Source organism: Pyrgilauda ruficollis, unplaced genomic scaffold (assembly GCF_017590135.1).
Source record: "Pyrgilauda ruficollis isolate IOZ18807 unplaced genomic scaffold, ASM1759013v1 scaffold5, whole genome shotgun sequence".
NCBI classification, from domain to species: Eukaryota; Metazoa; Chordata; class Aves; order Passeriformes; family Passeridae; genus Pyrgilauda; species Pyrgilauda ruficollis.
In genome coordinates this window covers 15,836,068-15,862,389 of record NW_024526599.1, presented here as the reverse complement: position 1 = coordinate 15,862,389, position 26,322 = coordinate 15,836,068, and the positions used below count along the sequence as shown (strand labels likewise).

Here is a 26,322-nt window from a genome sequence, read left to right as displayed (position 1 = left end):
AATCTCCTTATTAGTATTTCTGTTTACGTGAATCAGAATCATGTACAAAGTCAAAGCACTGCATTGCATAGCTGAATCAAACACCAGCAATATAAACTGCATGATATCAAGTGAGCAACGAGGTTGCTTTAAGAAACCAGGACGCTGCATCCTGAAGCTTACTGATTGTCGGGCTGAGGGGGACTCTAAAGCAGCAGCATAAAGTTGATGCATTTGTTGTAAACTTTCCAGCATTCAAGCTTTATTTGTCCGAGTTTGATACTCCCCTCTGTGGGTGGAGAAGCCGAGGGACTGGCTGACGTCACCCAAAGAGTAGGGATAAAGTGCAGTGCCCACAGCTTTGGAATGAGTAAAACTTCTTAGGAGGTATAAAAGGTCGGCTGCCCTGTCTGGCAGGTGCTCTGCTGTCAGCAGCCTTCCTCCTACAGCTCAACTCCTCACACGGACCCAAGGAAAAAAGAACAGTAACAAGAAAAATCCGTCCACAATGCCACAAAATGTTGTTCTTCAAGGACCGTCACCCTGGGGATTCAGGCTCTCAGGAGGAATAGATTTTAACCAGCCCTTAATCATAACCAGGGTATGTACTCTTTCCATTTCCTTTCTATTTATTCCATTTAATAGTTGCTGTAGATTTTTGTCTTTTACTTTTCTGGAGTTCAGAGATGCAGACTGTGAGTAGATAAAAAAGGAAAGCCAGCTGAATACTAGGAGTTCTTACAAGTTTTGTGTGACATGTTTCTGTGATTGGTCTAAGAGACTATAACTGCACTTCTCCTTCAGTCTCAAAATTAAATTCAAGTGCCTTGGCAGCAGAAAAACTCTGGCATGATTTTCTAGGCTTTCAAAATTACATTCAAACCTGCTAAAAGAAAGACCTCGCTTTTATGCTTCCACAGCTAGCCTCTCTGATCACTGGGGGGGAAAACTGCTTGGCAGCAGCTCCTCACGCCTGGGAGTTTGTGCTTTGCAGATTAATCTGACTCTTATTTAACTAAACCAAGTTCTGTTTATTGCCAGCAAAGGCAACAATAACTGTTTTTACATATCTAGAAGTTTTCACTTTCATGAATGTTAAAAGAGTGAGTTATTAGAAAGTTATCCAGTCCTGCATATGAAAGAGTGTGGGTTATTTGGTGGGTTTTGCCATATTTAGAAACTAAAAGTTTACCTTGCCCTTCCTCCCCCAATAAATGTCAAGAATTTAAGCCTTCATTCTTTTTCATGGATTTTGAGATAGCTGCAATATAAAAAACCAGTGGCTCAATCAATGTAGCATACAACACACTGTCAGCTACCCTGCACCTACAGATGTGGATCTGCTCAAAACCAGGATACATATTTTGAGAATTTCTATATTTTAAAAATTGTGTTCAATGCACAGCAGGCTAGAATTCATTCTCCTTAGATTTCTGCTGCTTTTCAGGATCTTAGACACACCAAAGATGTGTTCCATGAGCCTCCAAAATGCTATGGGTTTTTTTTGTTTTTTCTTTTTTTTTTTTTTTAAAGCCCTACACTTTGACTCACTATATACACTTTGCCTGGTATTGAGTAAATGTCAAAAGCCTTGAAGGATTTATATCACTAGTGATGTCTTGCAGTAAATATGCTTCCAAACAAGAATCAATAGAAAGTTTAAGGACCATCATTTCACATATTAACTAGTATAAATTAACTTAGTGATTAATTCCAGATTTATAAAAGCATTAAAAAATTATGTATTTTAAACGGAAGTAAATGAAAATGCTATTATTTGACTGAATGCAGTTACATAACAACTACTCATAGAATATAGCAAAGCCTTTAAAGAAAGAGGAGACAGAAACACTGAATTAAAAAAAAAATCTCTGGATGTTTTGGGGCCTTCATTGCCTTTTATGGGCCTCTAAAAGAAAAATAGTTTCCATTATCTCTAATGAAAAATATTTTAGCGGTGTCTGGTTTGTATTTTCTTTGTGTTTAGATTAAGTGCAATGAAGTTTAAAACTGCAATAACAAAGGATGTTACTATAAATATAACTTTCTAAAGAATAAATTACTTTGCAGTTGACTCATACCTACCAAATGCCTCACAAGACATAAGCCATTGCAGAAATGCTCAAAATCACGTTTCAAGCAGTACAATGAAATATATATAAATACATATATATAGGGGGAAAAGGTTACATTTGCTTAGCTCGGGTTTAAGAATTTAACAGTAAATTTGTTCAAAGTTAGTGGTTTTGTTGCCACTGCATACATTTAGAAGAGTCCCTCATTAAATATTTATGTAATACCCCTTAAGAAATAGGAGCATTTCAAAAGATTCTCCAGTCTTGCCTCTTGGGGTCTAGGTGTTTCTTTTGTAAAAGTTATCATAAGCAGCCCATTCACACTAGGTTTAACTGTCCTGACAAGAAAAACTAAACAACAAATAGAAATTATTTTAAAATATTTTCAGAATAAAATAATTGGACAGATGTGAAGATTGGTTGGCTATGTCCTTGTTCAACAAGAGACAGCTTTTATCAGGACTTGTCAAGAGAGACAGATGACATAAGAGATGATTATCCACCTGTCTAAAGAACAGATGTCACTTCAAAAGCTCACGTGAAAATTGTTCTGTTGTTTTGACTGTTTCAAGCAAATGCAAAAACTATAGACCATGATCACTGGGAGAGAGGAAGAACAGGAGGGGAGTAAAAATCAACATATTCAAATTCTATTATGGTCAGAAACAATAAATTAACTACAAAGACTGAAAACATTAAACTACTTGGAACTTTGCATAGATGCAAAGAAATTGCATTGATGAAACAGGAACAACTGAAACTTGTGAAGTTTGGAGAGAATGGTAAAATATTATCAACTCTAGATTTAAAGTTCTGTTTTATTTTTATAGACCCTTACCAATCACAATGCAAGTATTCATACTAACTCAGTTTTATGTTTAGGCACTCTGTCTGAAGACATTCATAGCTCTCTTCAAAAAACACAGAGCCTGAAATATTTATGATGGTGTAAGGTCATAAGCTTTACAAGTCTATTATCAGATGCAGAGAGATTTTCTTCAGAGTTTCTTTGGAGACATTTGACCCTCATGTGGTTAAATAATCTGTGACATCTGAATGACCAACATCTATTTTTGTATTTATCCAAATCTAAGATGCCCAGGATACAGGAGTAACAGGCATACCATGCAGACACGGCCTGAGGAGCAAGGAAAAAATTTTCCCAAAGCAACACCAGAATCTACCTCATGAAGCCAGGGTGAGCAAGCAACAAACACTACTGTCACAACACAATTCTAAGTGCTCAAAATACACAGTTAAGGTGTAACTAATAAGAAACAGCACCACTTACATTATTGAGGTGTCCACAATATCAGTATCGTACCCACGATATCTTGCACTGTACAGCATGTTCCCTTCCTATAAAATGTGATCAGCAGGGCAGGTGCCTGCTATGCAGCTTAGCAGGCCTGGGCATGTAGCACCTCCATCAAGGTGTTAAGGCCCAAGAGACATCTCAGGAGCTTAGCAACGATCAATTCAGCCAAGGAATAGGAAACACAGACTCCTGTTTCTTTCCCTCCTTGCTCCCACCAAATGATGGCAACCCCATTCAAACATCTATGTGGTATCACTGCAGCTGCTGACAACTTATAAAACCCAAGGGATTTAGATGCAACATGGAGCAGGGCATGTTCTGCTAGCAGCACAGCTGCAGGGGAATGTACTGTGCTAGGCAGACACACTACTTTATAAGGCAGGATCACTGTCTCAGGGCTTTGCTGCAGTATGTCACAGGTACAGCAGATGATTTGTTGTGACGTGTAAAACACATAAGCTGCAGAGTAACCTCCATAAGGGTTATACAAGCTAAGTTACTCTTGAGAGGGAACCAAGAATGGTTGGTTTGCCCAGTTAGGTATTAAAGCATCAACAGTCACATTGGAACACGAGGAATTCTGCTGCAGTTTGTCATTGCAGAGATATTCACAACATATTAAGCCAAATCAGGAGCAATTCCACGTTGAAGGAAGAAGAAGGATCATACCTCTAACCCCTGTCTTACTACAGTGGTATAAGTGGTCTCATTGCTGATCATTTACACTTGCAGCTGTTGAAGTTTGAGAAGTAGACAATTTTAGAGATTTCAGACTTAGAATTTATAAACAACTTCCTCGATTCATATTGAAACAGATTATTCAGGCACCCAAACACTTTGTTAAGTTCATAATACACTAGTCCATTCTTCTGAAGGGCAAGGGTGTAAAAGTCTGAAGCTGGCCACAAGCACCCCTTTGGAATGTTTGCCTGACTTGATAATAACACATGCATTGTAGTTTGCTACAGTGATATCAAAATAAGTTTACACATGGGAATGCAGAAAAAGAGCTCACAAAACAATCTCTTTGATCATTCAGACTCACCTAATGGAGATGGAAAGAGGAGAGAATGACCCCCCCTTCACTGATTTTTGCCATTATTTCAATAATAATACAGTGCAACTCATAGTAAAAGGAATTTCTATTTGGCTTTTATGTTGACAGTAGTGTCCCCTTCAGAGACAAGTCTGCCAGCTTCACCAAAGCCGAGGTTCAGAACATGCTGGAAGTACACTGGGCAGCTTACTCTCTTCCTTTGCTGGAAAACTGTGAAACACCACAGCTGAATAATGTCTCCACAGTATCTTTTGCAGTCAAGACAACACATGCTTTCACTACAGCAGAAAATAGTGAGAAAAATTCTATCCAATAGATTTTTCATTCAATATATGTCACAGATTAAAAAACTGCATTTGGAAATAAGACTATATTGACTTTTTTTTGCCTTCACACTGGGATTCATTTACTTACAAATAGGCAGCTACTGTTACTTTGCATGATCCAACTTGTGCCTTCTGCTGTTAGAGAGTGGAATTTTACAAGTTTATGTGCTACATGCATGAATTTCATGTTGCTGTCTAGGTAATCAAGACTTGCCCAAAATGGCAATACACACGTAAAGACGGAAATCCCACTCAGTGACCTAAGACCTCTTGTGTATGTGGTATGTGTGTAAGTGTTGTGGTGGCAGGAGAAGTCACCTCTTGCAAATAGAGGTCTGTAATTCTAGAAGAAGCTTCAGTAACATCTAAGGTCATGGCCTCTCTACAGCAGTTATTTTAAAGCAAAATTATGTTGGATTTCAATCAGTTTCACAACCATAAGAAGTTTGTCAACTGGACAAAAAAAAAGAAAAAAGCAAGCACAGAAAGATAAGCTTAGGGCTATTTCTGTGAATGTCACAGATGCTGGTATATGTACATAAGGTATGAATTGCACCACACAGACCATCATGAAGGATCAGGGCCACTGTTACTTAAATGCCATGGGATTTAAACCTAAGCACTTTAAGGAGTTCAGCAACACAATTTGTTACCAGTTCTTTTCTACTGATTGTTGTTGTTAAGGGGAAAACATAACTTTTTTTTCAAGCAAATTATATTTATAATGGCAGTAGAGAAATAATATTTAAAGATGAGTTACAGTAATTACAGAAATCAGAGTGGAAACTAATGCAGAAAGGTGAAGATAATTTCTTTCTAATTTGGAGTTATGATGAATAAAACATTCATATGGTTTCCTGACAACAGAACTACAGAGCCTTTGGCAAAATACCTCCTCCATCCAACAGGAAATAGGGGAATGTGATGAAGTTTATTTTCTCTATTAATTTTTGGGCATGCATGGTGATTAAGCAGTTACATTTTGGTCTTTTCAGATTACACCCGGAAGCAAGGCTTCAGCTGCCAACCTGTGCCCTGGTGATGTTATTATAGCTATTGATGGACTAGGCACAGAGAACATGACACATAATGATGCCCAGGAGAGAATTAAAGCAGCTACACATCAGCTTTGTTTGAAAATAGAGAGGTACGTGTACACATCTGCCTATTTCTGAAAGAAGATACTACTCAATCAACAGTACAACTGATGGTGTAAATATTTTAAATAGTGTGAGGAAGTTTCCAAAATCCTTAAAATTACAAGCAACTAGACCTACCTCTTAAACTCCAGATCAAGCAAGAACCCCAGAACTCATTTTTGTAGGCAGAAAAAGAACAGCTTCCCTCAGGTAACTCACATTGTAATTCTGCTGACTGCACAAGTCCTCTGTTTACTGTCAGTAAGCAAACAGTTCTTCATATTTTGGGGAAATAATAAAATCCTCATCTAGTGTCAGTTGTTCAGTGACCTCTCTGCTCTAACACTCCCTCAGCCACAGGTGCTTATCACTGCCTCCTTCTCCCAGCCACACATAAAGCTGCCAGTGCATCATCCCAGTTAGGGAAAACAACATCATGTCACACTTTCATAAGGGGTGACAAAGGAATGAGTTTAAAGCAAATCAATCTCTTTGGTCACAACATATTAAGCCTAAAAATTATTCTCAAAGCAATGTTTAAAACAAAATTGAGAAACACTGTCTTACCTGAACTGCAGTAATCCAGAAACTTTTGTGTTCACTTCTCTCTACTAGAGCTCAGAAGAGAAACAACCTGCAGCTTCACATCTCCAGCTGAGTTTGCTCAGCCTGTAATCAGAATCACTTGGCACATTCTTTCAGCTGTCTCCAAAACTGAGATGATTAACCTGAGGCTCTCAAGGAGGCACAACTCTTTATTGTAGCTGACTACAATATTTCTTTTGAAATACAAAAGTGTTTCTTTTTTTTAAAGAGTGTTGTTGAATTACTAGAGCACACACCATAGTTAAATATTCCTTCTGTTAATTCAATGTTCTCCTACAGATTGATATGCCATTTAACAACTATCTTGGGAAGTCAGTTTCAAGATGTGATAAATGTATATATAAAAGCAGCACCAGATTAATATTTAACATTATTACTATTCTACTTTAAAATTAGCTGCCACATTTGACTTTGTCAATAAAAACAGAACTGTAACTGATATTTTTGTGTTTGTTACTTCTGCCTACGTGACTGAAAGAATCACCTATGCAACTTCAATTTCCCCTTGCAAATACTTTGCATACTTAGATTGCACTTAAACATTGAAAAGCAGGCTTGACATGAAAATTATGGCCTTTAAAAAAGAAAAAAGAGAAATTGATGTTTAGGATTATTACTAATATATTCAATTATTCATATAAAATATTCTGAGGACCCAACATTAATTCTAGCAACCATTAAAAAAACAAAAAAACTAAAACTAAAACTGAGCTAACTTGGTTAGCTCAGGCCACAAAGTCACTAATCTTCCTTTCCTTTTGCATTTGGTAACTATTAACAACTTCTTTCCCAATGTTAATAGCAAACGTAATTTTTTTACAAGTAAATACATTTTATATATATCAGTTACATATCATTGGCATATTTTTATGTCAAAACACTAAAAGAGTATAGAAATAGCCTGCAGATTTACAAGCTGCGTTATATTTTATGGGGACATACACAACTCTATAGGAATTCATATTATTTAAATTCAGCCTCTCTTACTTTCTTTCTAGGGCAGGAACTAAGTTATGGTCCCCACAAGTTGCAGAAGATGGCAGAGCACATCCCTTCAAGATAAATTTGGAAGCTGAACCTCAGGTATGAACTCTGAAAAGTTACCTAACCATTTTCATTTGCCTTTTTAAACTCAAAAAAATCTCTCTTGTGGTCATTAAAATTCTTTAACTAGAACTTCATCCATAATTAGCCAGTTTAAGCTCATATGAACCACCATGATTATGACATCCAGGAACACCATTTTATCTGACTCAATGTTTTTGATTTTTCAGCTGTAACCAAAACAAAATATTAAAAAGCTACAAAAAATTCTCATTTTCCTTTATGAGTCTACATATCACCATAGTTTTATTATGGAAATAAAATATGTCCTCTTATTCTGATACAGTTCAAGTTGCTTTGACTCCTTTAGAGATTCTTCGTCATATGAGGAAGTTCTTCATTTAGGAATAAAGTACCTAAGTGATGAAGCCATCAGATCACAAAATTCATTTTGATGTAGTCAGTTAAACAGAGAGATCTTTAAATGCTGGATCTCTTTACCTCCACACATTTTTATACTATGCCACAGAACTGAAGTTTACGTATTCACACAACATCCATGTATAGGTCAATAAGCAAATCACTCACCACTTCTGACTAGGAAAGTCTTGATTGTTGTATATGACTGAAGCAAATCCAATCAATTGACAGCCATCTCTCTTTTCAAACTCAAAAAAAGAAAAGGCTACTACGAGTCAAAGCCTTCATATTGCTAATAGCAAATTAGCTAGCTACTGCTTACAACTCATCCTTTATTTCTTTGTCATTCCTCTTTAACCTACATAAACATTTGCTGTTATCTCAAGAGCAGGGAGAGAAGAATATACTGCTGATCCTGGAAGGCCAGGTTCAAAGCAAATATGTCAAAGTATTTATCCTGTGATATCCCAGGAAAAAAAAATGTAAGTCTAGATTCCATTCCAATAAACCCTGTGCAATAGACTTCCACCAATTCTGTTGTCACAGAGATGCTCCAAACATGAATACAGCATTTCAGTGTTTTCTCTCTCTGTTCTTTCTGATTTAAAATTTGCATTAAGTGATACAGGAAACTCCATCAGAAATAATATAGCCTCTTCAGCAGCAGAAATACTATAGTGAAGAAACAAAACTATTTTAAATTAATATTCCTGTGGAAGAGCTAGGATACACATTAGATGACTAGTAATGGAACAAATTCACTAAAAAAGCTATACAGAAAACCATGCAGGCATGCATGACACAAGAGCAATCCCTCTGCATGAAAGCTGCATTCCTAAAAAGGACAGTTCCTTAAAAATAGATCACAAGATTTCACTAAGTGCTATTTGGCAGACTATTGAAAAGCAGCCTCCATTGGGCAATCAGAAAAACTGTTTCTCCTAGATTAAACAGCCAGCATTTTCATTTAGTATATCTCTTTTTCTTCCCTAGGAAGTTCAGGAGTACTGAATATATTTCATAAATAGTAGGCATCCAAAAAGTAGCAATGCTTGCAAGCAAATATACTAAAGCATTCCTGGAATGTTTTACATTTTAGATTAAGTTCTTTCATCTGAGTATCCATCACTCCCTGTGAAATAAAAATACATATAGCCTATTCTGCAATTGCTGGAATTTAAAATTAAATTTTACAGCATATTTAGTCACAAGACACAGGAGCATGTGTACCAGTATAGAAAACAGCAAAAGTTTCTTGAATCGCAGATGACAAATTTTTGCACACCTACAACCTGTGCTGTCCAAGTCTTATGAGAGTTTGCTGAATTCTAACAATAAATACAGGCACTGAAGCCAAGATGAATGGAGAAAAAAAAGCAATAATGTATTACTTTAAACATAGAATTTTTTATCCAAAAGTATTGCATGCATTTACTGGTGTGCAGAAATGGAAAACCACTGGCTCCTATTTATATAATAACCGAAATTACTCAAAAGGTCATAGATCTTATAAATGTATCCAATTTTTTCACTCTCATCAAATAAACATTTTAAAATTCACTAAGAAAGTGAAGAGAAGTCAGTTATTTAAAATACATTATGAGCCAACTAAAAAACAGTAACAAATGATGACTTACACAATCTTCTTAATAAGTACCTAATTCAAGTTGGCAAGCTAATAAAAGATACTTGCAAATGAATGGAAACCCTATTTTAAATTGTTCAGCATTGTGGCCAAATGTTTGGCCAAAGAATGCTTACTTTAGCTTCAATGAATGAAAATAATTCTACAGATTCATGGAGATGGCTATGTGAAACCTGATAAACAATTAAATACTGTGCCCACATACAGCTATGGAACAAGGAACCTTCACACTGTAGCAAACTTCTGAATCAGCCTGAGAATCTCCCAAAGGCCACCTGGAGACTGATACAGGCAATTGTCAGAGCACAGTGAGACTCTCACTATTTTTAAATCTGAGAAGAGGAAACTGAGGCAACAATTCTAATTCACAGCTGCAAGTGGCTGACTGAGAGTCATTCTTGAAAGCTACACATTCTCATATAAAAAACAGCCACCCTGATTTTGACAGTCTGGAGCAACCTATAGTGTATGGATAAATAATAGGAAATAGCAGACCACTTGAAGAAATACTAGTGCAATCACATTGTATTCTGAATAAAGGCAATTTATAACATAAGGTTCTCAACAAATATAAGTAGAAAGAGAAAACAAAACCATTACATGGCAAATTTTATAATAAAATTATTTTAAAATGCTTTCCGCTATATTGTCAATGTAAAAAAATATGATGACTCACAAATGTTTTCTGTTACGATCACTTTAACCTCATTGAAAATAATTTTGTATTCATTGCCACAATTTCTTGAATTGTTTTTATTTGAACTTTTCTTTCTTACTTCTATCTTTGCCTTTGAACATTTTGTTCAGTCAGACTAGTCTTTGGCCATGAAGGAGATTATACATTCCTGGGAGATATATTATGCACATAGATAAGTACAAAAATCGAAGAAAAACACAATCCATTGCTCTACGAAGTAAGTTTATAGTCTATTACCATTTATAATCAACTTTTGAAACAATATAATTGTGCTGGGCTAGTTTTGAGGACCTACCTCTCTTTATAACAGCACTCAAAGACAAAGATCTTCGCCACAAGATACCTCGAAAATGGACAGACACATTTGTGTTCTGTCACAGCAATTACCCCAAGGAATGCAATCATATCGGCTGTGAGGGATGCATTTCTACAGGCTTTTGGTGCTACATTATTTCTATTCCTGATACCTGTATCAATGCAAAAATGTAACTAGCCCCACAAAAAAATCAGTCAGTTGTGAAAAATAATTAATAAATTAAGTACTGTAATTCTCCAATATTCCTACTTTGAAATTTCAACAACATCCAGTTCTCATTTAGCTTTTGAACTAAAAGAGGACTTTTCACAGATTCAATGATATCAAATAAACACAAGAGCTGGACTATTTTTGCTGCTGTATGTTCTGTCACTGACATTTTATATTAATAGATAAGTTATAAAGAAAGCAGAATTTAAGCCTCACTAACTGCAAGTTGTTTCACAACTGTTACATTGTAAACATGCTGTTATGGTGCCACATCTTCTGTTCATTTCTCTGTAAGAAATGAAATATGGGGATGAAATTACAATGTTCACAGTTGGTTTTGTTTGTTTTGCATCATATATGGATTTGAATCAATTTTAAATACTTAGACATTAATATCTTTCATTAAGTAACCATGATCCTAAACTATTAGATTATTTCCATTTACTAATACATTTTGTTAACTGCAATTCTGTTCTATCAGACAGAAAGGAGGAATTGCAAGTAAAACCTTTGTGCTCATTTATCCGATTACTGCTTTCAGTAGCCTCTTAAAGTGCAATGCTCCTAAACATTTTCATTTAAAAAACTGCTTTTTACTGTTTGCATTTTCCGGTTGCATATTCTATATATCCATGACTTTTCTTTAGCCCGATCCTAAATATATTTTGCAAACTGTTGCATAACAATTGTACTCAATACCAAACCCAAATACCAAACTGGAGAACTGGAAAAAAATTCTATGATAATTGAAGTATTAATGACCTGCGCTATCTTAACATTGCAAGTTTAAGTTTCTAAGGAAAAGACCAATTCAGGTTGTAAAAACCTCTTTGTTAGAAACAAAAGCTTTTTATTCCATATGGATGGAAGTTCAAATGCTCTCACAGAACTGTTTCCACAAGCCATCAGGACAAGGTGATGGACTGCAGCAGTTCATGTTCTTCACTCACTATGGAAAAAGGGAAAAAACCTTCGGCAGACAACAACATTATTTTTTTTCAAAGCCCCTATTTCTGAGGCTTAGGAGTGGGCCTGAGCTGGAAGGGCCTCAAAGACACTGTAATAATTATGCAGAATACAAATAAGTGAATTTTCATGCAGTCAGAAATCTTTATCATTCCTGGCCAACCACTACGGAAGGACATTTTAAGATATCTGATAAACCATCAGAGATTTTATTTCCAGGCCTCATCCTTTTGAATTCCACAAACTGAGGAAATTATCCTGGCAAATGACAAAAAAGTATACAGGCAGAACACAGGCACACAGGCAGAATGATTTCAAATTTACCCATTTCTGGGTTTTACTTATTTATGATGATTTCACATTAAATTGTAGAGCAGTGCTATTTTTGATACACAGATATGCTTTAAAAATTGAATGCATTCAGAAGTATGTCCTCAATCTGATGTATGTTCAAGAAATTAAGATAAGCACACATGAAATGTTTTAAAAGAATAATGTAAACCTTGTCAAATCTAGTGACCAATATGAAAGGTCACTCTAATATTCATCCCTCCCATTTCTTCTAAGCCTTCTGCTTTCCTTGAGACGACAAATTAATGTGTATGGCTTAAATAATATATACAAAATTCATGGAAAAATATAATATGCTTGCACCAGTTAAAAAATAGCAGAGTTGCAAAAGTAAAAATGCAGTTATTAACAATACTGGTGTTGTCAGATTTACTCATTGCTAGCTTTGGTGTGCATTGTAGCTCTGTGTGTTTTGTCTGCCTATCATGTACAGGAATTCAAGCCTATTGGTACAGCTCACAACAGAAGGGCCCAGCCTTTTGTTGCAGCAGCAAATATTGATGACAAAAGACAGGTAGTGAGCTCCTCCTATAACTCTCCAATTGGGCTCTATTCATCTGGCAATATTCAAGATGCACTCCATGGACAACTGAGGGGTCTCATTCCTAACTCAGCGCAAAAGTGAGTATTGGTATTTACTTATGATACATCGTCATTTGTGGTACATCATTATCTGTTCTGGTTTCAATTTAAAAGTCCAGCTCTTGCTGTTTTTTTCTGAGACTCAGGATACTCATTATCCAAAAAAAAGGGTGATCAAGGAAGCATTTTTTTCCAACACCAAGAACTATCCATTCAGCTTTCTAGTAGCAATGCTGCAGGTAGCTAAAATTTGTCCTCTGCTTTGGGCTGCAAAACTATCCTCCAACCTTCTCTCCTGTAAGTGCACTTTACTTTGCATGTTTCTGAACACTGCAGTGATTGTATTTTGAGCACCAGGAATGAACAAACTAAACATGGTTACTTCACGGTTAAAATTTTTAAACATTGTTAGCTACATTTAAACTAGAAAGCATTATGACTGAATGAGCATTTGTAGGCCAAAGAAAGCTATTTTATCTCTTTTTTCTTTACAGGATATCAACTACTTTGAACACAAGCATAATATTCGGCCCAAACCCTTCATAATCTCAGGCCGAAGCAGGTTATAAACTTTGACTGCTGTTCTGAATTTGATGCATGGTGTTATTTTTTTAATGGACAAATACTCACCATTGACATTAATTAAGCATTCTGATGCATTTGAAATTTACTTATAGTACTAGATAGCCTAATGCTGAAATTGAAAGCAAGCAAGAAGAATGAAATGGTTGTCTTTCAGAGCTCAGGCTTGAAATTCAAATTTCTCTTTCCAAAAGAAAGTAGATCTACACTCAGTATAGTGTAGATCTATATAACTACAGTTATACTGATCAGAGTCTGAAGTAACTGAAGCTACAATTCAGTTTACAGCACAGCACCAGAACTTCTTCTGACCAAATGTAGTGTAATTTGTTAACATGCTAAATAAAAGATAGATACATAGTATATATGTATTATTTATTTCATATTAAAAAAAGATATCCTACATATAAATAAAAGATAGCTAGAGAGTTAAAAGCATTCAGAGATTTCAAACTTGCATTTCAGCAGACCTCTTTCCAGAGGGCAATCTACTGCTGAAGTAAAAGTAGGAAAACTGATGACACAGATTTGTAAAGTTCCAATGCAGAAAATATTATATATTTATATCCATCATTTTAGTGTAACAAACCTCCATCTTAACCGGTGATGAAATTCCTCACTACAGAGGGGAAAAAAACAATGCAAACTCTGTGGCTAAAAAAACACAAGGAAGCTCAAAAGGGCCCGAGGGATGAAATATATTATGATGTGATCCTTTATCCTTTCTAGCAGTAGCAGTTTGTGGGACCACCAGGTACCACACAAAGCTGGCTTTGGGACTGATAGGTACCATTTTACAAGTGCCTAGATTTATGAAGAGTCAAATGAGTATAATCTCACAATTCAGAAATGAAAATGATATAGTATTTTCCATGAAAGTGTTGAAGTAAATGGCCTTTTACCAGAATACAAGATGAAGAAAATAAACTGCAAAAACTACCCCACCAGCAATGTAACAAGTTTAAGAACTCCAGATGGGCAAGGTCTGTCTGGAATTCTAGCACTGGGGAAGTCTGCACTTGCAAACTGCAGAACCTCTGACACAGGGTGTTATATCTGAAAAACCTTGGTTGTCACAGTTTTTCCACTACTTTTTCATTAGTTTTAATTAATCCACTGCTAAATACAGCAAAACACAAATCACCATCTCGGCTCTAAATATCTCTTTAGGACAGAGAGCATAGGCTAAATAGGACTCTGACTAAAAGAAGACATGATTGTGGACTGTGGGTTTGAGCCAATGGATTGGACATTGGACAGAATTTTGGACTTTACTCTGGTGAAACTAACTGGAAATTGTCTTTAATATATAACTACACGTTATTTTTTTAACCTATAATTTATTCTGTTTTAATATTATTTTGGCTTCACATAGTGAGAGAGTTGTGCTTTTTCTAGTCTTTTCCCGCTATGTTCCATTTACTAACACTATTAGCACTGACAAAACTTATTCTACTGCAGGATCTAATGGTGATTTCCTTCTAAAAGGAAATACTGCAAATACATATGTTGCCCTGTGTGAATTTTTTGGCTGGCTCATGCTTGGTGATGATGCACAACTATATTTGCGTTAAGGCTTGCCTACCATTTCAGGAATGCTTTTGTTTGACATGTCTTTGATTTTAAAAAAGTATATTTCCCTTTAAAACTCTGAGAAAGTGGTCCTACACAAATTCTGCTTTGAATCAAAGGGAGAATTTTGGGTTTTCTACTCCACCCGACAGCAGCTACTGGGCAGAGTTCTGTACTATCAAACTGGGAAACAGAGCATTGTCCCACATTTACACAGCTTGGAAAGGACCACCCACAACTCTGATATCAGGCTGGAGGACAGAGATAAAGCATTTATTGTCCCACAGCTCAGAATATCACATAAATGGTAACCAATGACTGTAGAAAGATCTGATGCAGTTACACAATAACAGTAAAGAAATACCCCATAACAAATAAAGCCTCTGAGGTACTATGCAGACAAGACTGAAGTGTTCAAAATAGTGATACTGAGAAAGACTTCAGGTCTAATATTCACATTCTTTTGCCAATCTTTTTCCAGGTATGTTGAATTGGTGTACAGTTACTTCAGTCATGTCAAGCAACACTAATATTTTTTAAAAGTGTACCTCTTATTTTTATATATAAGTTATATGTAAAGTCTACTTCAAAAGCCGTAAGATTAATTCTCTGAATTAACCCATTGTTCTTGTGAAGGACTACTTTACATTCTACTGGAAACACTAATTTAGAAATGCAAAAGTAAGCCTGGATGTTTTAGTAACTTTTCTTCTTTGCAATGATGATCAAATACTTTTTTTTAAAAAAATTGTTAAACTAGTTTTAAAAGATTCATAAATATCTTACTCTAGAATTTAAGTAAATCCAGAAAATGTCACATTCATTATTTTACACTACTTCATAGTAATTTTTCAGCAGTATAGCGAGATAATTGTGAGGTACAGAACTGGAATGATGTGTCTAGGATTCTTCCAGTGCTGCAGGTGTTTATTCTGTCTCTGACATGAACAATTTACTACTCTTTTCATAGATTATAAGAATTACTCAGAACAAAGAATTTTAGGGAGGCTTAATTATTCCTCAATAAAACCTAGCATTAAAAATGTAAAATAATGTTATATACTGAATTATTTCACCTATCAAAGGATTTTTACTACCTTTAAAGAAAATGCATGCCAGGATTTTAAGGACTGCTTTATAGCTGGCCTTGATACTTTTTATAGGAAAACTATCATCAATGACTACACATACTTTTGCTTTTCTCTGCTTTCTGTAGTTTTGCTTTTTGGAGCTTGTTCCATTTATGCCTTTCAGCGCTGTTAACATCACCGTACCCCTGTCCTTTTGTCTTCACTCTCTGTAATCCCCTGCACACTGCACCCTTTCCTGCACTCTGGCCATGAACACAGTGGATGCAGCACTCCTTCGGGGCTGGACTGTGGCAGTGGGCGCAGCACCCCCTCTTCCATTAGCACGGTCAGCTCCATCTGCCCCACCGAGCTGAAGGCAGTGTCTAAGATGGCCCCTAATGTCCCCCTGGAAATGGAGCTTCCCGGTGTCAAGATTGTACACGCCCAGTTTAACACACCTATGCAGTTGTACTCAGATGACAATATCATGGAAACACTGCAAGGCCAAGTGTCTACAGCTCTGGGGGAAACACCTGTCATAAGGTAATTAGAGCGGCATCTATAATATTTATGAATACACAAATTTAAAATATACCAAAAAAAAGTATCACACTGTTTCTACAAAAAAAGAGGAAAAGGGTTAGAGAGAAACCAAGTAATTTATAACCATTCAATATTCACTAAAATATTCGTAATTTCTGGGTTTTAACCCAAAGTATGATAGGAGTCCTTCAGAACATACAAATAAATATTTCATAAGTAATAATTTTAGAATTGTAGCTAATAAATAAAAAACTACTACTACGTGGACTATTACCTGGTAGTAATACTATACTACCTGGACTATTACCTGACTGACCACTTCAAGACTCCGATTCTCTACAAAATTTAAAACTTTTAAATAAAATATTATATTTATCTAATAAAGATTTAATAATTTCATCTTATTAATAATCCATAAAATAATAAAAAAATTAAGTTTATATCTACTGTTGAAATTCAGGTTACAAAGATTAGGAAATATTATAGATGGTTATAGTGTTCTAGATACTTAACTCCCATTCTAGACAACTCATTCAGTACAACTAGATCTCGTATAAAAAGAGACAGAATTTACTGTAGGCCTGCAAATCCATGTCTGACTTATGAATTTATTCACTGCACAACTAAAGTCAGGTAGGAGCCTTATGTATATGGATAATAATTATGATTATACAAGAAAAAGTTTTAAAGCACTATTCATTTTTTTAGGAAACAATTCACCATTTAGGTTGCTTTATCTTTACCTTTGCATAATAGTAACCTATTTTCCTGTTCTACAACAGTACTTAAGTTAATAATTCATAATGTATATGGCATAAACTAAAGATAAGTACTAATATTTTAAATAAGCAATAATCATTGGCACCAATGAGTCTTCTTCAGCACCCTGCAGAATTTGACTGGTGCTAACAAAAAAAAATATGTTTATATAAAAGTATTTAGGTTCATCCTATCTAATGAAAACTGTAGTTCATGAAGTCTTTTCAGAGTGAAGTTACTCTATTTCTTGAATATTTATGCTCAATCAGAACAATCAGAGAACAATAAAAGAAAAATTTGCTGCTGGATTATTGTGAAATAATGGATTATGCCCAAAGTAATCAGATTTCACACTGCCTGTACATCGCCTACTCTCTCTATGCAGGTGTGAAATGTCTCTTGCTGTGGGATAGTTTTCACTATGAATGCATCAAGAAATGTAAAATGACACATTTGTGTCTGGATTTTTTTTTGCCTTCTTTATGTAATTGCACTATTACTTGCCTTATATTTATAAATATTTTTGTAAAGAGGAGAGAATTCAGGGGTTTAATTAAACATTGCCAAGAATAGTAAAAATTACATTTCTATTCATTAAAAGCTTCTGACAAGAGAAACTGGTAGTTTTTTCACCAGTTTAAGATGGTTCAAAGAAATCTACTGATTGATGAAGATCAAAAAATTCACATAAGCAACAGGGGTCACTGTCCAGCTGCTGCTGCTCTTACTGGGCCATTTGGCAGCCTGGATGCTACCCTGGGAAAAAAAACCAAACCATTTAAAGAAAAACTCTGTCTAATTCTTTGTGGACAGTAGGAAGCCAGTTGCAACAGGAAATTTAAACTGGACATTTGTGTGTGTAGCTTGTGTAGCTGTAAGGTAACAGAATGTGTCAAATTAAATTTGGATGCTTCTGATTACCCCCAGTAAGTATATGAAATTTACAAATGCTACATATTCCGTCTAATTTCTGTCATTGCATATAGTCCTCTACTCTTCCCCTTGACTATTTAGGATGCCATTTATCATGAACAATTCAAAATATTCAGCAAAGTTTAAAATGCCATGAAATATTCTCAGTAAAATCTTTGTCTCACAGGTCATTTGAGATTCAACCATCAACTCCTACTTGGACAATAAATTACTTTATATTTTTATTATAACATAGCCACTGCAAAAGAAAGCCTTGTCTTATTTTTATTAAATTAAGAAATAGAACATCCATTTTTCAGTATTCACCTTACAGTGTTTCCTATTTTGCGATACTTATTTCACTCCTTTTCGTAATCTCCATACATTTAATAAATAACAATTCTCTTAGCCAAATAATCCCTATATTAGCTAGTGATCAAGCTGACTTAGAAGTCATGTTCTCCCAAAAGATTTGACTGGTTAGGTTTTGGCCGACCTTATGTAAAGGCATGAGCTGTGATTTTAACAACATTCTCGAGGGCAGCTGCTGCAAAAAGGGAACTTCTGGATACCATAGCAGAGAGCACCTGGTAATGCAGCAGATGATTACTGGAATTAAACTACTTTGAGATTAAATGGCCTTTTCTCAAATGCCAGTAGAGCCAAAGCAGTAATCATGGAAATACATTAACGAGTTTCTAGATTTATTTTTGTAACAGTTGCACGGATTTAAGTTTTTTCAGCACTTTTCAGATCAAAAGGAGGCTATATAAAGCAATGTTACCTGGAAGAAAGTTTCTCAATAGTCATAGGAATATGTCTTTATGTTTGTTTCCTGAATCATACTCTATGCCTGGTAGAGACATTGCTTTAGAGTTATGTTTGATAAACTGTTTTTATCTGCTCTTCCTTCTTTAACACAGTGACCCATCTCCCAACTCAATGTCTCAGTCTGACGTGTACAAGATGCTGCACGCTAACCAGGAGGAGCCCAGTCAGCCGCGCCAGTCTGGCTCCTTTAAGGTGCTCCAGAATTTAGTCTCCGAGGAAGGTGGTTAATAACAACATATTCTACCTGTTCAAACAATTTTTAAATGTTTGTGGGAGGGGGGAATCCATGAAGAAAATGAGAAAGATTAGAGATACAAGAATTTCTGAAAGCCCAAATAATTCTGGACCTTATAGCTACCACACCAGTCTCCTGCCATTTCCCCTCCTTGCTTGTACAGCAAGCAGTCTCCTCTGTGAATACAATGCAGTGCTGATCACATTTTCCAGAATCTCCTCTCAGATTTTAACACCTTTAATATCCAAAGTTGAGTTTAACTGAATAAAGTTTCATCTGCAAGAATTTCTGGGACGAGCTGCTTATACTTATGACACCAAGAAAGAAAACACTCTCTTCCACACCTAGGGAAAAAGGAATTTAAACCAACTCCTGAAATCCCCTTAAAACCTATTTCCTCTTTATTATAAATAAAACTGAAGAAGACAATATAATTTATAGTCATATTTCCTTCAAATGAAGAAGTTTAGAAAATAAAATTATTAAAGGCTGCAAGTTTATGATATTTACAGTAAGCACAAAGAGCAAAATACAACCAAAATTAACCTAAAAGGTAATATTTTAAATTTTAATGTTTATATATCAATATTTACTAGAGAAGGAATAAAGAAATCTAATTGTTTACATACATATCATTGCGGGATTTTACTTAGCATTTTCTTGTATTTTGCTATTATTTTGTATTCATATCATGTTACTAATCTTTCCAAATTGTTGTACAGTTAGTTATATAAATAAGAAGCTTTCTGACAATAGGTCTTGATTATGTCATGTTTCTGTGTTAAAGTCCATTCCTTCTCCCTCTCTGCTATATCCAAGACCTACTCTCAGAGAATTAAGCGATGTCCATGAGGCAGAGAGCACGGCATATGCAATCTCTTTTGGACTTGCTTCTGGCTACAGCTTACACAATATTTCTCCTGATTCCAAAGAGGTGGAATCTAGCCTACTAAACTTTTCTAGTGAGACTGCATTGTTTGTTCATGTAAGTGAAAGCCTGTAAATACATCCAGAAGTGTAGGTACAGTAGAGAAAATACAGAAAAGTGCAGAAAAGTACTTAACTGCAACAGATGCTTTTATATTAGCCTGTACATAACAGGATTGTTTTGTTTCTCAGATGGGCGCCCTATGGGAACAAGAAGTGTGAAAGCACCTGTAACAAAGACACCTACTGCCATGCCTGGTGTCCAGAAAGTGCCACTGTGTGACAAATGTGGGAGTGGGATTCTGTAAGTTGTTTCTTTTTAGTCTTAGAAATCCCCAGCTCAAGCACACGTCATCCTCCACCACCACAGCAAACTATAGAAGTGTGTTCCTGTAATGCTGCTAGAGAACAGAGATACAAAAATATATTGTTCTAAATGTCAAATTATAACCTGTACCTTCAACAATTTTAATACAGATTATATAAGTTTTGACAAACTACCACTGAGGTCTTAATTGAGATTTCTCAGGACCTTTTGCAAGTCAACCATTAATTACATAATGAAACCAGCAGTTACTCATGCTGTGCTGTGTCAGGCTGTGAATTCTCAAAAATTTCTTGTTAATGCAAAGCATCCTTCTCCCAACCCAGTGGGAGTATCCAATAAGCTCTGTAGACCTGTTTTAAAACTATCCAATTTCTACCTGATTAACATCACTAACTTCAGCAAAGAACACAGATAATGATGAACTTAGAAAACACAGACATTAATAAAAAGCAATGTGGTTTTTAAACTCTTTTTGTCACCCTTTTGATAGGTTAGGCTGTGCTTTCTGTCTTGGAACCAAACCAGCATATTTCCTCAAACTCTTCATTTTCCAGTGCTCATGAACTATGTGATCAACTCTACAGGATTTTATGTCGCCTACACAAACTCAGCATCCAACCTTAAATTATATAGTAGTTTCTAAAACCACAAGAAGAACAACTGTAAAGCCTTAAAATAAATACCTAGAACATACACTGTATCATAGAATCCGAATGGTTTGAGTTGGGAGGGAATTCAAGATCATCTGGTTCCAACCCCCCTACTGTGGGCAAGGATACCTTATAATAGTCTGGGTTGCTGCAGTTTCTTTTCTCATTTTAAATTCATATTAATTGACTGGGGCTTTTCCTTGTTTCCATACAGAGGGACAGTGGTGAAGGCACGTGATAAATACCGGCATCCAGAATGCTTCGTGTGCTCTGACTGCGATCTCAACCTGAAACAAAAAGGCTACTTCTTTGTGGAGGGCCAGCTGTACTGTGAAGCTCATGCCCGCGCCCGCATGAGACCACCAGAGGGATATGAAACAGTCACGGTTTACCCAAAATGCTAGTCCTAGGTTAACACACAAACGTATGCATGCACACAAAAAGCCTTTACCAGCTTAGAACTGCAGTACGAGTGTCAGGACTTCTGCCTAAATCCAAAGTAGCAGCTTTTAAACCTTTCCCTGTGGGATTCTGAGAGAGGCAGAAATCCTTGTTAGCCAGCAATAGTACATTATACCAGCAAAATTCTGCTAAAATATTGGTTTTGAAACTGTCAATATAACTCAAGGAAGTATAAACTAAAACAGCTCTCCTGGAATACAAAAAGTGAAACAGCTGACGTATTACATGAATGCTACAGCATTATGTACACATATATATATAACATACATAAGTGCTGTAAGCAAGACATTATTTTTAACATAAATTAAGTATTTGTGCAAACACCAACACCATCAAAGTCTTACAGGCTGGGCCGCTACAAATGTAGAAACTTGACAGATTAGAAGAGCAGCAATTTTACATGTTTAGTACAATACAAGCAGTTGTTCGTGTCTGCTATTATTCAACTATCATTAATGTATGCCCCAAACATGTTTTGCTTACTTTGCTCTGAATTTGGGGTTATAGTACCTTAATTTTCTGATGCAGCAGCTGTGATAAAAATAAATGTCAAGTCACACAATAAAATGGTTAATATAATAAAGACTGGTTAGTATGAAGCAAAGCAAAAGTTCTATGTTGTCTTAATGATTTTCAAATTATATCAACTTTCACATCACTTTGCAGAAAATTGTTCTAAGGCATGCACACACATAAATTGTTTTTTTGGAAAAAGAACCTCACACTCTAATAGGAATTGTGAATTCACTGTGAATTGAGAATGAAAACAAATTTTAAAACTTTTCTGCAGAAAATAATACTTGTATCTCCAAAATATTTTTGTATCTCCATTTTCCAATTTCCATACTAGAAACAAAGCCTGTGACAGGGATATATCACCACAATATCTTTACTGCTGGTAAATTAAAGCTTGGACAATTTTAAAATAAATGTTAATTAAAATATGCAAAGGCAAGGTATTTTATTAAAAAGCCTGGGGAAGTCCTAAGGAATAAAAAAACCAAAAAGCTGAAGGAATGTGGGTTTGTAATCAGTTTCTGAAACTTGTCAAGGACTACATTGTTTTCTGGTAGGTGCCAGCCACATAAACACACGTAACAGTTAAACCATACTTCTAGAAAACATCAAACCAAGTCATAAATTCTTTATTGGGGTATTTTGAACCTGCTCTAAAGTAGAAAAATCTACAAAATCTACAAAATTTTATATCAAGTCCACAAGACCAGCAAAAAATTAACAACCCAGAGACAAACAATCTTATGTACTTTTTCGATTCTATAATGTAAGAAGCCTATAATACAAGTAGAATATGGAATCAAAATTAATTATACATACTCCAAATTTATCTTAACAATTCACAATTCCCAAAGATTTAAATACAATGTCCACACACTCAAAGACTTTTCAAAATGTCTTAAAGTATTTTTTCAGAACTCAAAAGTTTTAAAAATGTGTGTGTCACTGCATTTATTACCTACATTTCCATATCAAATGCAGAGATTAAAAAAAAAAAAAAGTGTTGCAGCCTTTTCAAGGTTAGTTCCTGAATTACTTTTGGGCACAAAATACAATTCTGCTCCTCAGGTATCCTGGAGGAAATGTGTAGTATTAATATTTTTCCATTGATAAAGCTCATAAATCTGAAAATTCTTTTGAAAATAAGAGTGTGCATAATGTCTATTTTTACAAACTTTAAATGTCATTGGTGTTTTCAAATGTTTGTTTAATTTCTATGTCTTTGTGGAGTAACTAAAAGTAAAAATAAATCTACTACATATGATACATATTCTGTGTTTCTTTTCATCTGGTACGGAAAATGAGGAAGTGTGAGCATCAAGTGACCTGACAACAAAAGAGGTTTGGATTTCAATCTGAGAGAGCAGCATGCTTTGGATTGACCAGATCCCTGGCAAGAATGAAAGACAATTTTTATATTAGGCATTTGAGAACACATCCAGGGCTTTCTAAAACAGAATGAGTTCATGTGCTTTCCAAACTGAAGACTCAAAACTCCTCTTTTAAGAAACTGCAATACTCCAAATGAGGAAGCCAAGAATAACTTCTGAAAATACACAGATTAATATGTTTATTAATCTATCTAGTTGATTATATGTTACTCTTGAATCAATGTTCCAAGACAAATGCTTTCAGTCTTTTAAGTAATGCAGTTTTGCCAAAAATCTGAAATCTTAGAAAGTACTCTAAAGTAGTTAAAATAAACTGGTTTTTCCATCAACTAAATAGCTTCCTTCATTTTTTCAACTACTTTTCGTCTCCTAAAAAATTAGACTCATACTTCTGTTCAGATCAGAAGTGGGCTATTCAATGTAAACCCCCCACTATTCCCACTGACTGCATTTTTGTTCACATCACGCAACTTCAGAGTGCACAAAGTGGTTTCCTTCAGGATGAAATTCAACCAGAAGTTGTGATCTGGGAGCACTGCTAATGCACACCAACCACTAATGGGAACTCAATCCATAGAATCAAACTGGAGCTGAATAGACCATGCCTGAGACATGCGTTAAGGCAGATGCCTCAATATCAACTGATCTGCTCCTACTGCATCTCACTGCCTCAACATGCCTGGTTTTAAGAATTGATTGCAAGCTTCGTAGGGGAAAGGCTTCTTAACAGAGATTAAATTACTGACTGCTTATCCATTCTCAGAAACTGGACCTGATTTCAGATGTGTCAAATCTCAGAGCTGTTTGATCAAGATTTCTGGTTCAAATTTCTATAAACCATATCAAAGAGCATAACTCTGCAGCTGCATATAAATCGGACTTGCTTGTAAAAGACATGTACTTGATTTAAATTCCACTTAAGGGTCTTTTTCACAAGGACAAGACCATTATCTTCCTAGGGGGTTCATACATTTATAAATGAAATGGTGGGAAATAAAACATGTTTGCTGGCTTGTATCCAGCAAATTTTCTCTCTGAAGGCAAGCATACTCTGCAGATTTACCCATTTCTGTTTCTCTTTTTTGCTCCTGTCATCCAAGCAAGCTATTCAGATAGCTTCTTTGAAACTGTTAACGAGAAATCTCCACAAGCAGATTATTCTTATCTTTTTATAAATGCATGAAGTTTTGAAATTAAATGCAAGTCTTCAGTTTATGGTCAGTACCATCAACTAAAACCCTTGCCTCCACAGCATATGCTGAATAAAAAAATGTTATCTACACAATGAATTTACAAAGGATTTTGTTTCTATATATGGTAAAGTTTGTTTTAGCATTCTCAGCGAGTGTAGTTACACGCACTCTACCTAATCCTCCCTCTCTGAACACCAGAGCAAGATCAAAGGCCAGTAAAGCTTTTAGGAGAGTCTTGAAATATTGTATATTACATTACTTTGAAAAAAAAAATGCTCTCTTTGGCACAAGAGAGGACAGTTGCCCAAAATAAACCTTTAAGGAAATACTGGTTTATACAGGGTAGACAAAATGACAGTTGTGTTAGAGTGACAAATCACAAAACACAGAAGCTGTAGAATAGTTAAAGACTATTACTTTTACTCAGAAAACAAAATATTCCCTAAATACCAACAGGATTCTGAGAGCAAAAATCTCTTGCAAGGTTTTTACAATTTTTCTTTTCATGTTACTTTTCAAAAACAGATTTTTATAGATGACTCATTCTCTGTATAATTATTTTTAAAAATAGTATATTCTTGAGTTGAGACATTTTTAATTATCCTGTAAAAACAGGAGTTTATAAAAAGTTAAATATTAATTAGACTAGATATCCAAGCAGATATGGCTGGGATAATATGTTCAATGGCAATCAAAAAAAAAAAAAAAAAAATATATGCAGCCAATTGTCTCTACATATTTAGGCCAGAACCAAGTTTCTGTATTATAATAAAGAGCAATGTTCTGATTTTATGCAAAACCTGTAGGGTGTCAGTAGCAACACTTTATGCCCCTGGCACAAAGCACAGAAATATCCATCACTTGCAATGAAAAAAGAATCTGAGTTTCCCAGCACCAGCTTTGCAGGGCAATTATGAGGTACTCACAGGCTGTGCACAGGAAGCACAGGAATAGGTAGTTTTCTATGAGGAAGAATAAATCTCAAACAGAATCTATGATTGAGCAAATGACAATCAGTCTTCCATTCTACTTACAGACAAAATATCCTTTTCATATATTGCCTATTCCATTTGTGTAGGAGTCATTCAATGCATTATTAACAAATTAATGCTATTTAATAATCATATTTCTGAATAAAATTTCTCAATTATAATTGGCAGTGTCACAAATAATTCTCACCACTGCTTTACTTTATGCAATTTGGACTTCTAACATTTTTACTCCCATATCTTGCACATTTAAGAAAGTTGTGAGTGGAATAAAACTGCCAAATATGAGACACTAAACTAAGACACTTTTATTCTGGCTTTCTAGTATTTTCCAAGAATTGCATTCCTTTCTGCTATTCTACTCTTGCAAATTCCCTCAATTTCATTTTCATTTCACTGCAAGAATATCCCTATATTCCAAATCATGGTCATGTTTACAGAGAGCTTCTGTTCACTGCTCCAGATCTCTTGCACCTCTTTCAGCAAGCCAGTTCAAAACTACACACAAGGAGGACAAAGGAAAACTCTACTTGTTTGAAAATTAAATTCTTCCACTGTTTACCTTACCTCATCCTACAAGGAAAGCATATATTCCAAGATCACTCAGAAGCAGAAATGGTCCAACTCTATC

At 35.3% G+C, this 26,322-nt stretch overlaps 1 protein-coding gene across 3 annotated transcripts; it reads left to right on the top strand.

The window, feature by feature from the left end:
* The first annotated feature begins 142 nt into the window (after window positions 1-142).
* Window positions 143-23,384, top strand: PDLIM3 (PDZ and LIM domain 3). Of its 3 annotated transcripts, XM_041479794.1 has the most exons (8): window positions 159-580; window positions 5,751-5,902; window positions 7,499-7,583; window positions 13,226-13,293; window positions 16,235-16,498; window positions 19,093-19,220; window positions 20,355-20,466; window positions 21,355-23,384. In XM_041479794.1, exons 1-8 carry the CDS (start codon window positions 488-490, stop codon window positions 21,542-21,544), a joined length of 1,092 nt encoding a protein of 363 aa, XP_041335728.1. In that variant the 5' UTR covers window positions 159-487; the 3' UTR covers window positions 21,545-23,384. The 3 variants fall into 3 exon arrangements, with proteins under 3 accessions (XP_041335729.1, XP_041335730.1, XP_041335728.1); XM_041479795.1 differs by lacking the exons at window positions 13,226-13,293; window positions 16,235-16,498 and adding an exon at window positions 12,583-12,770 and having other exon boundaries at window positions 143-580; XM_041479796.1 differs by lacking the exon at window positions 16,235-16,498 and having other exon boundaries at window positions 152-580.
* Window positions 23,385-26,322: the final 2,938 nt, after the last annotated feature.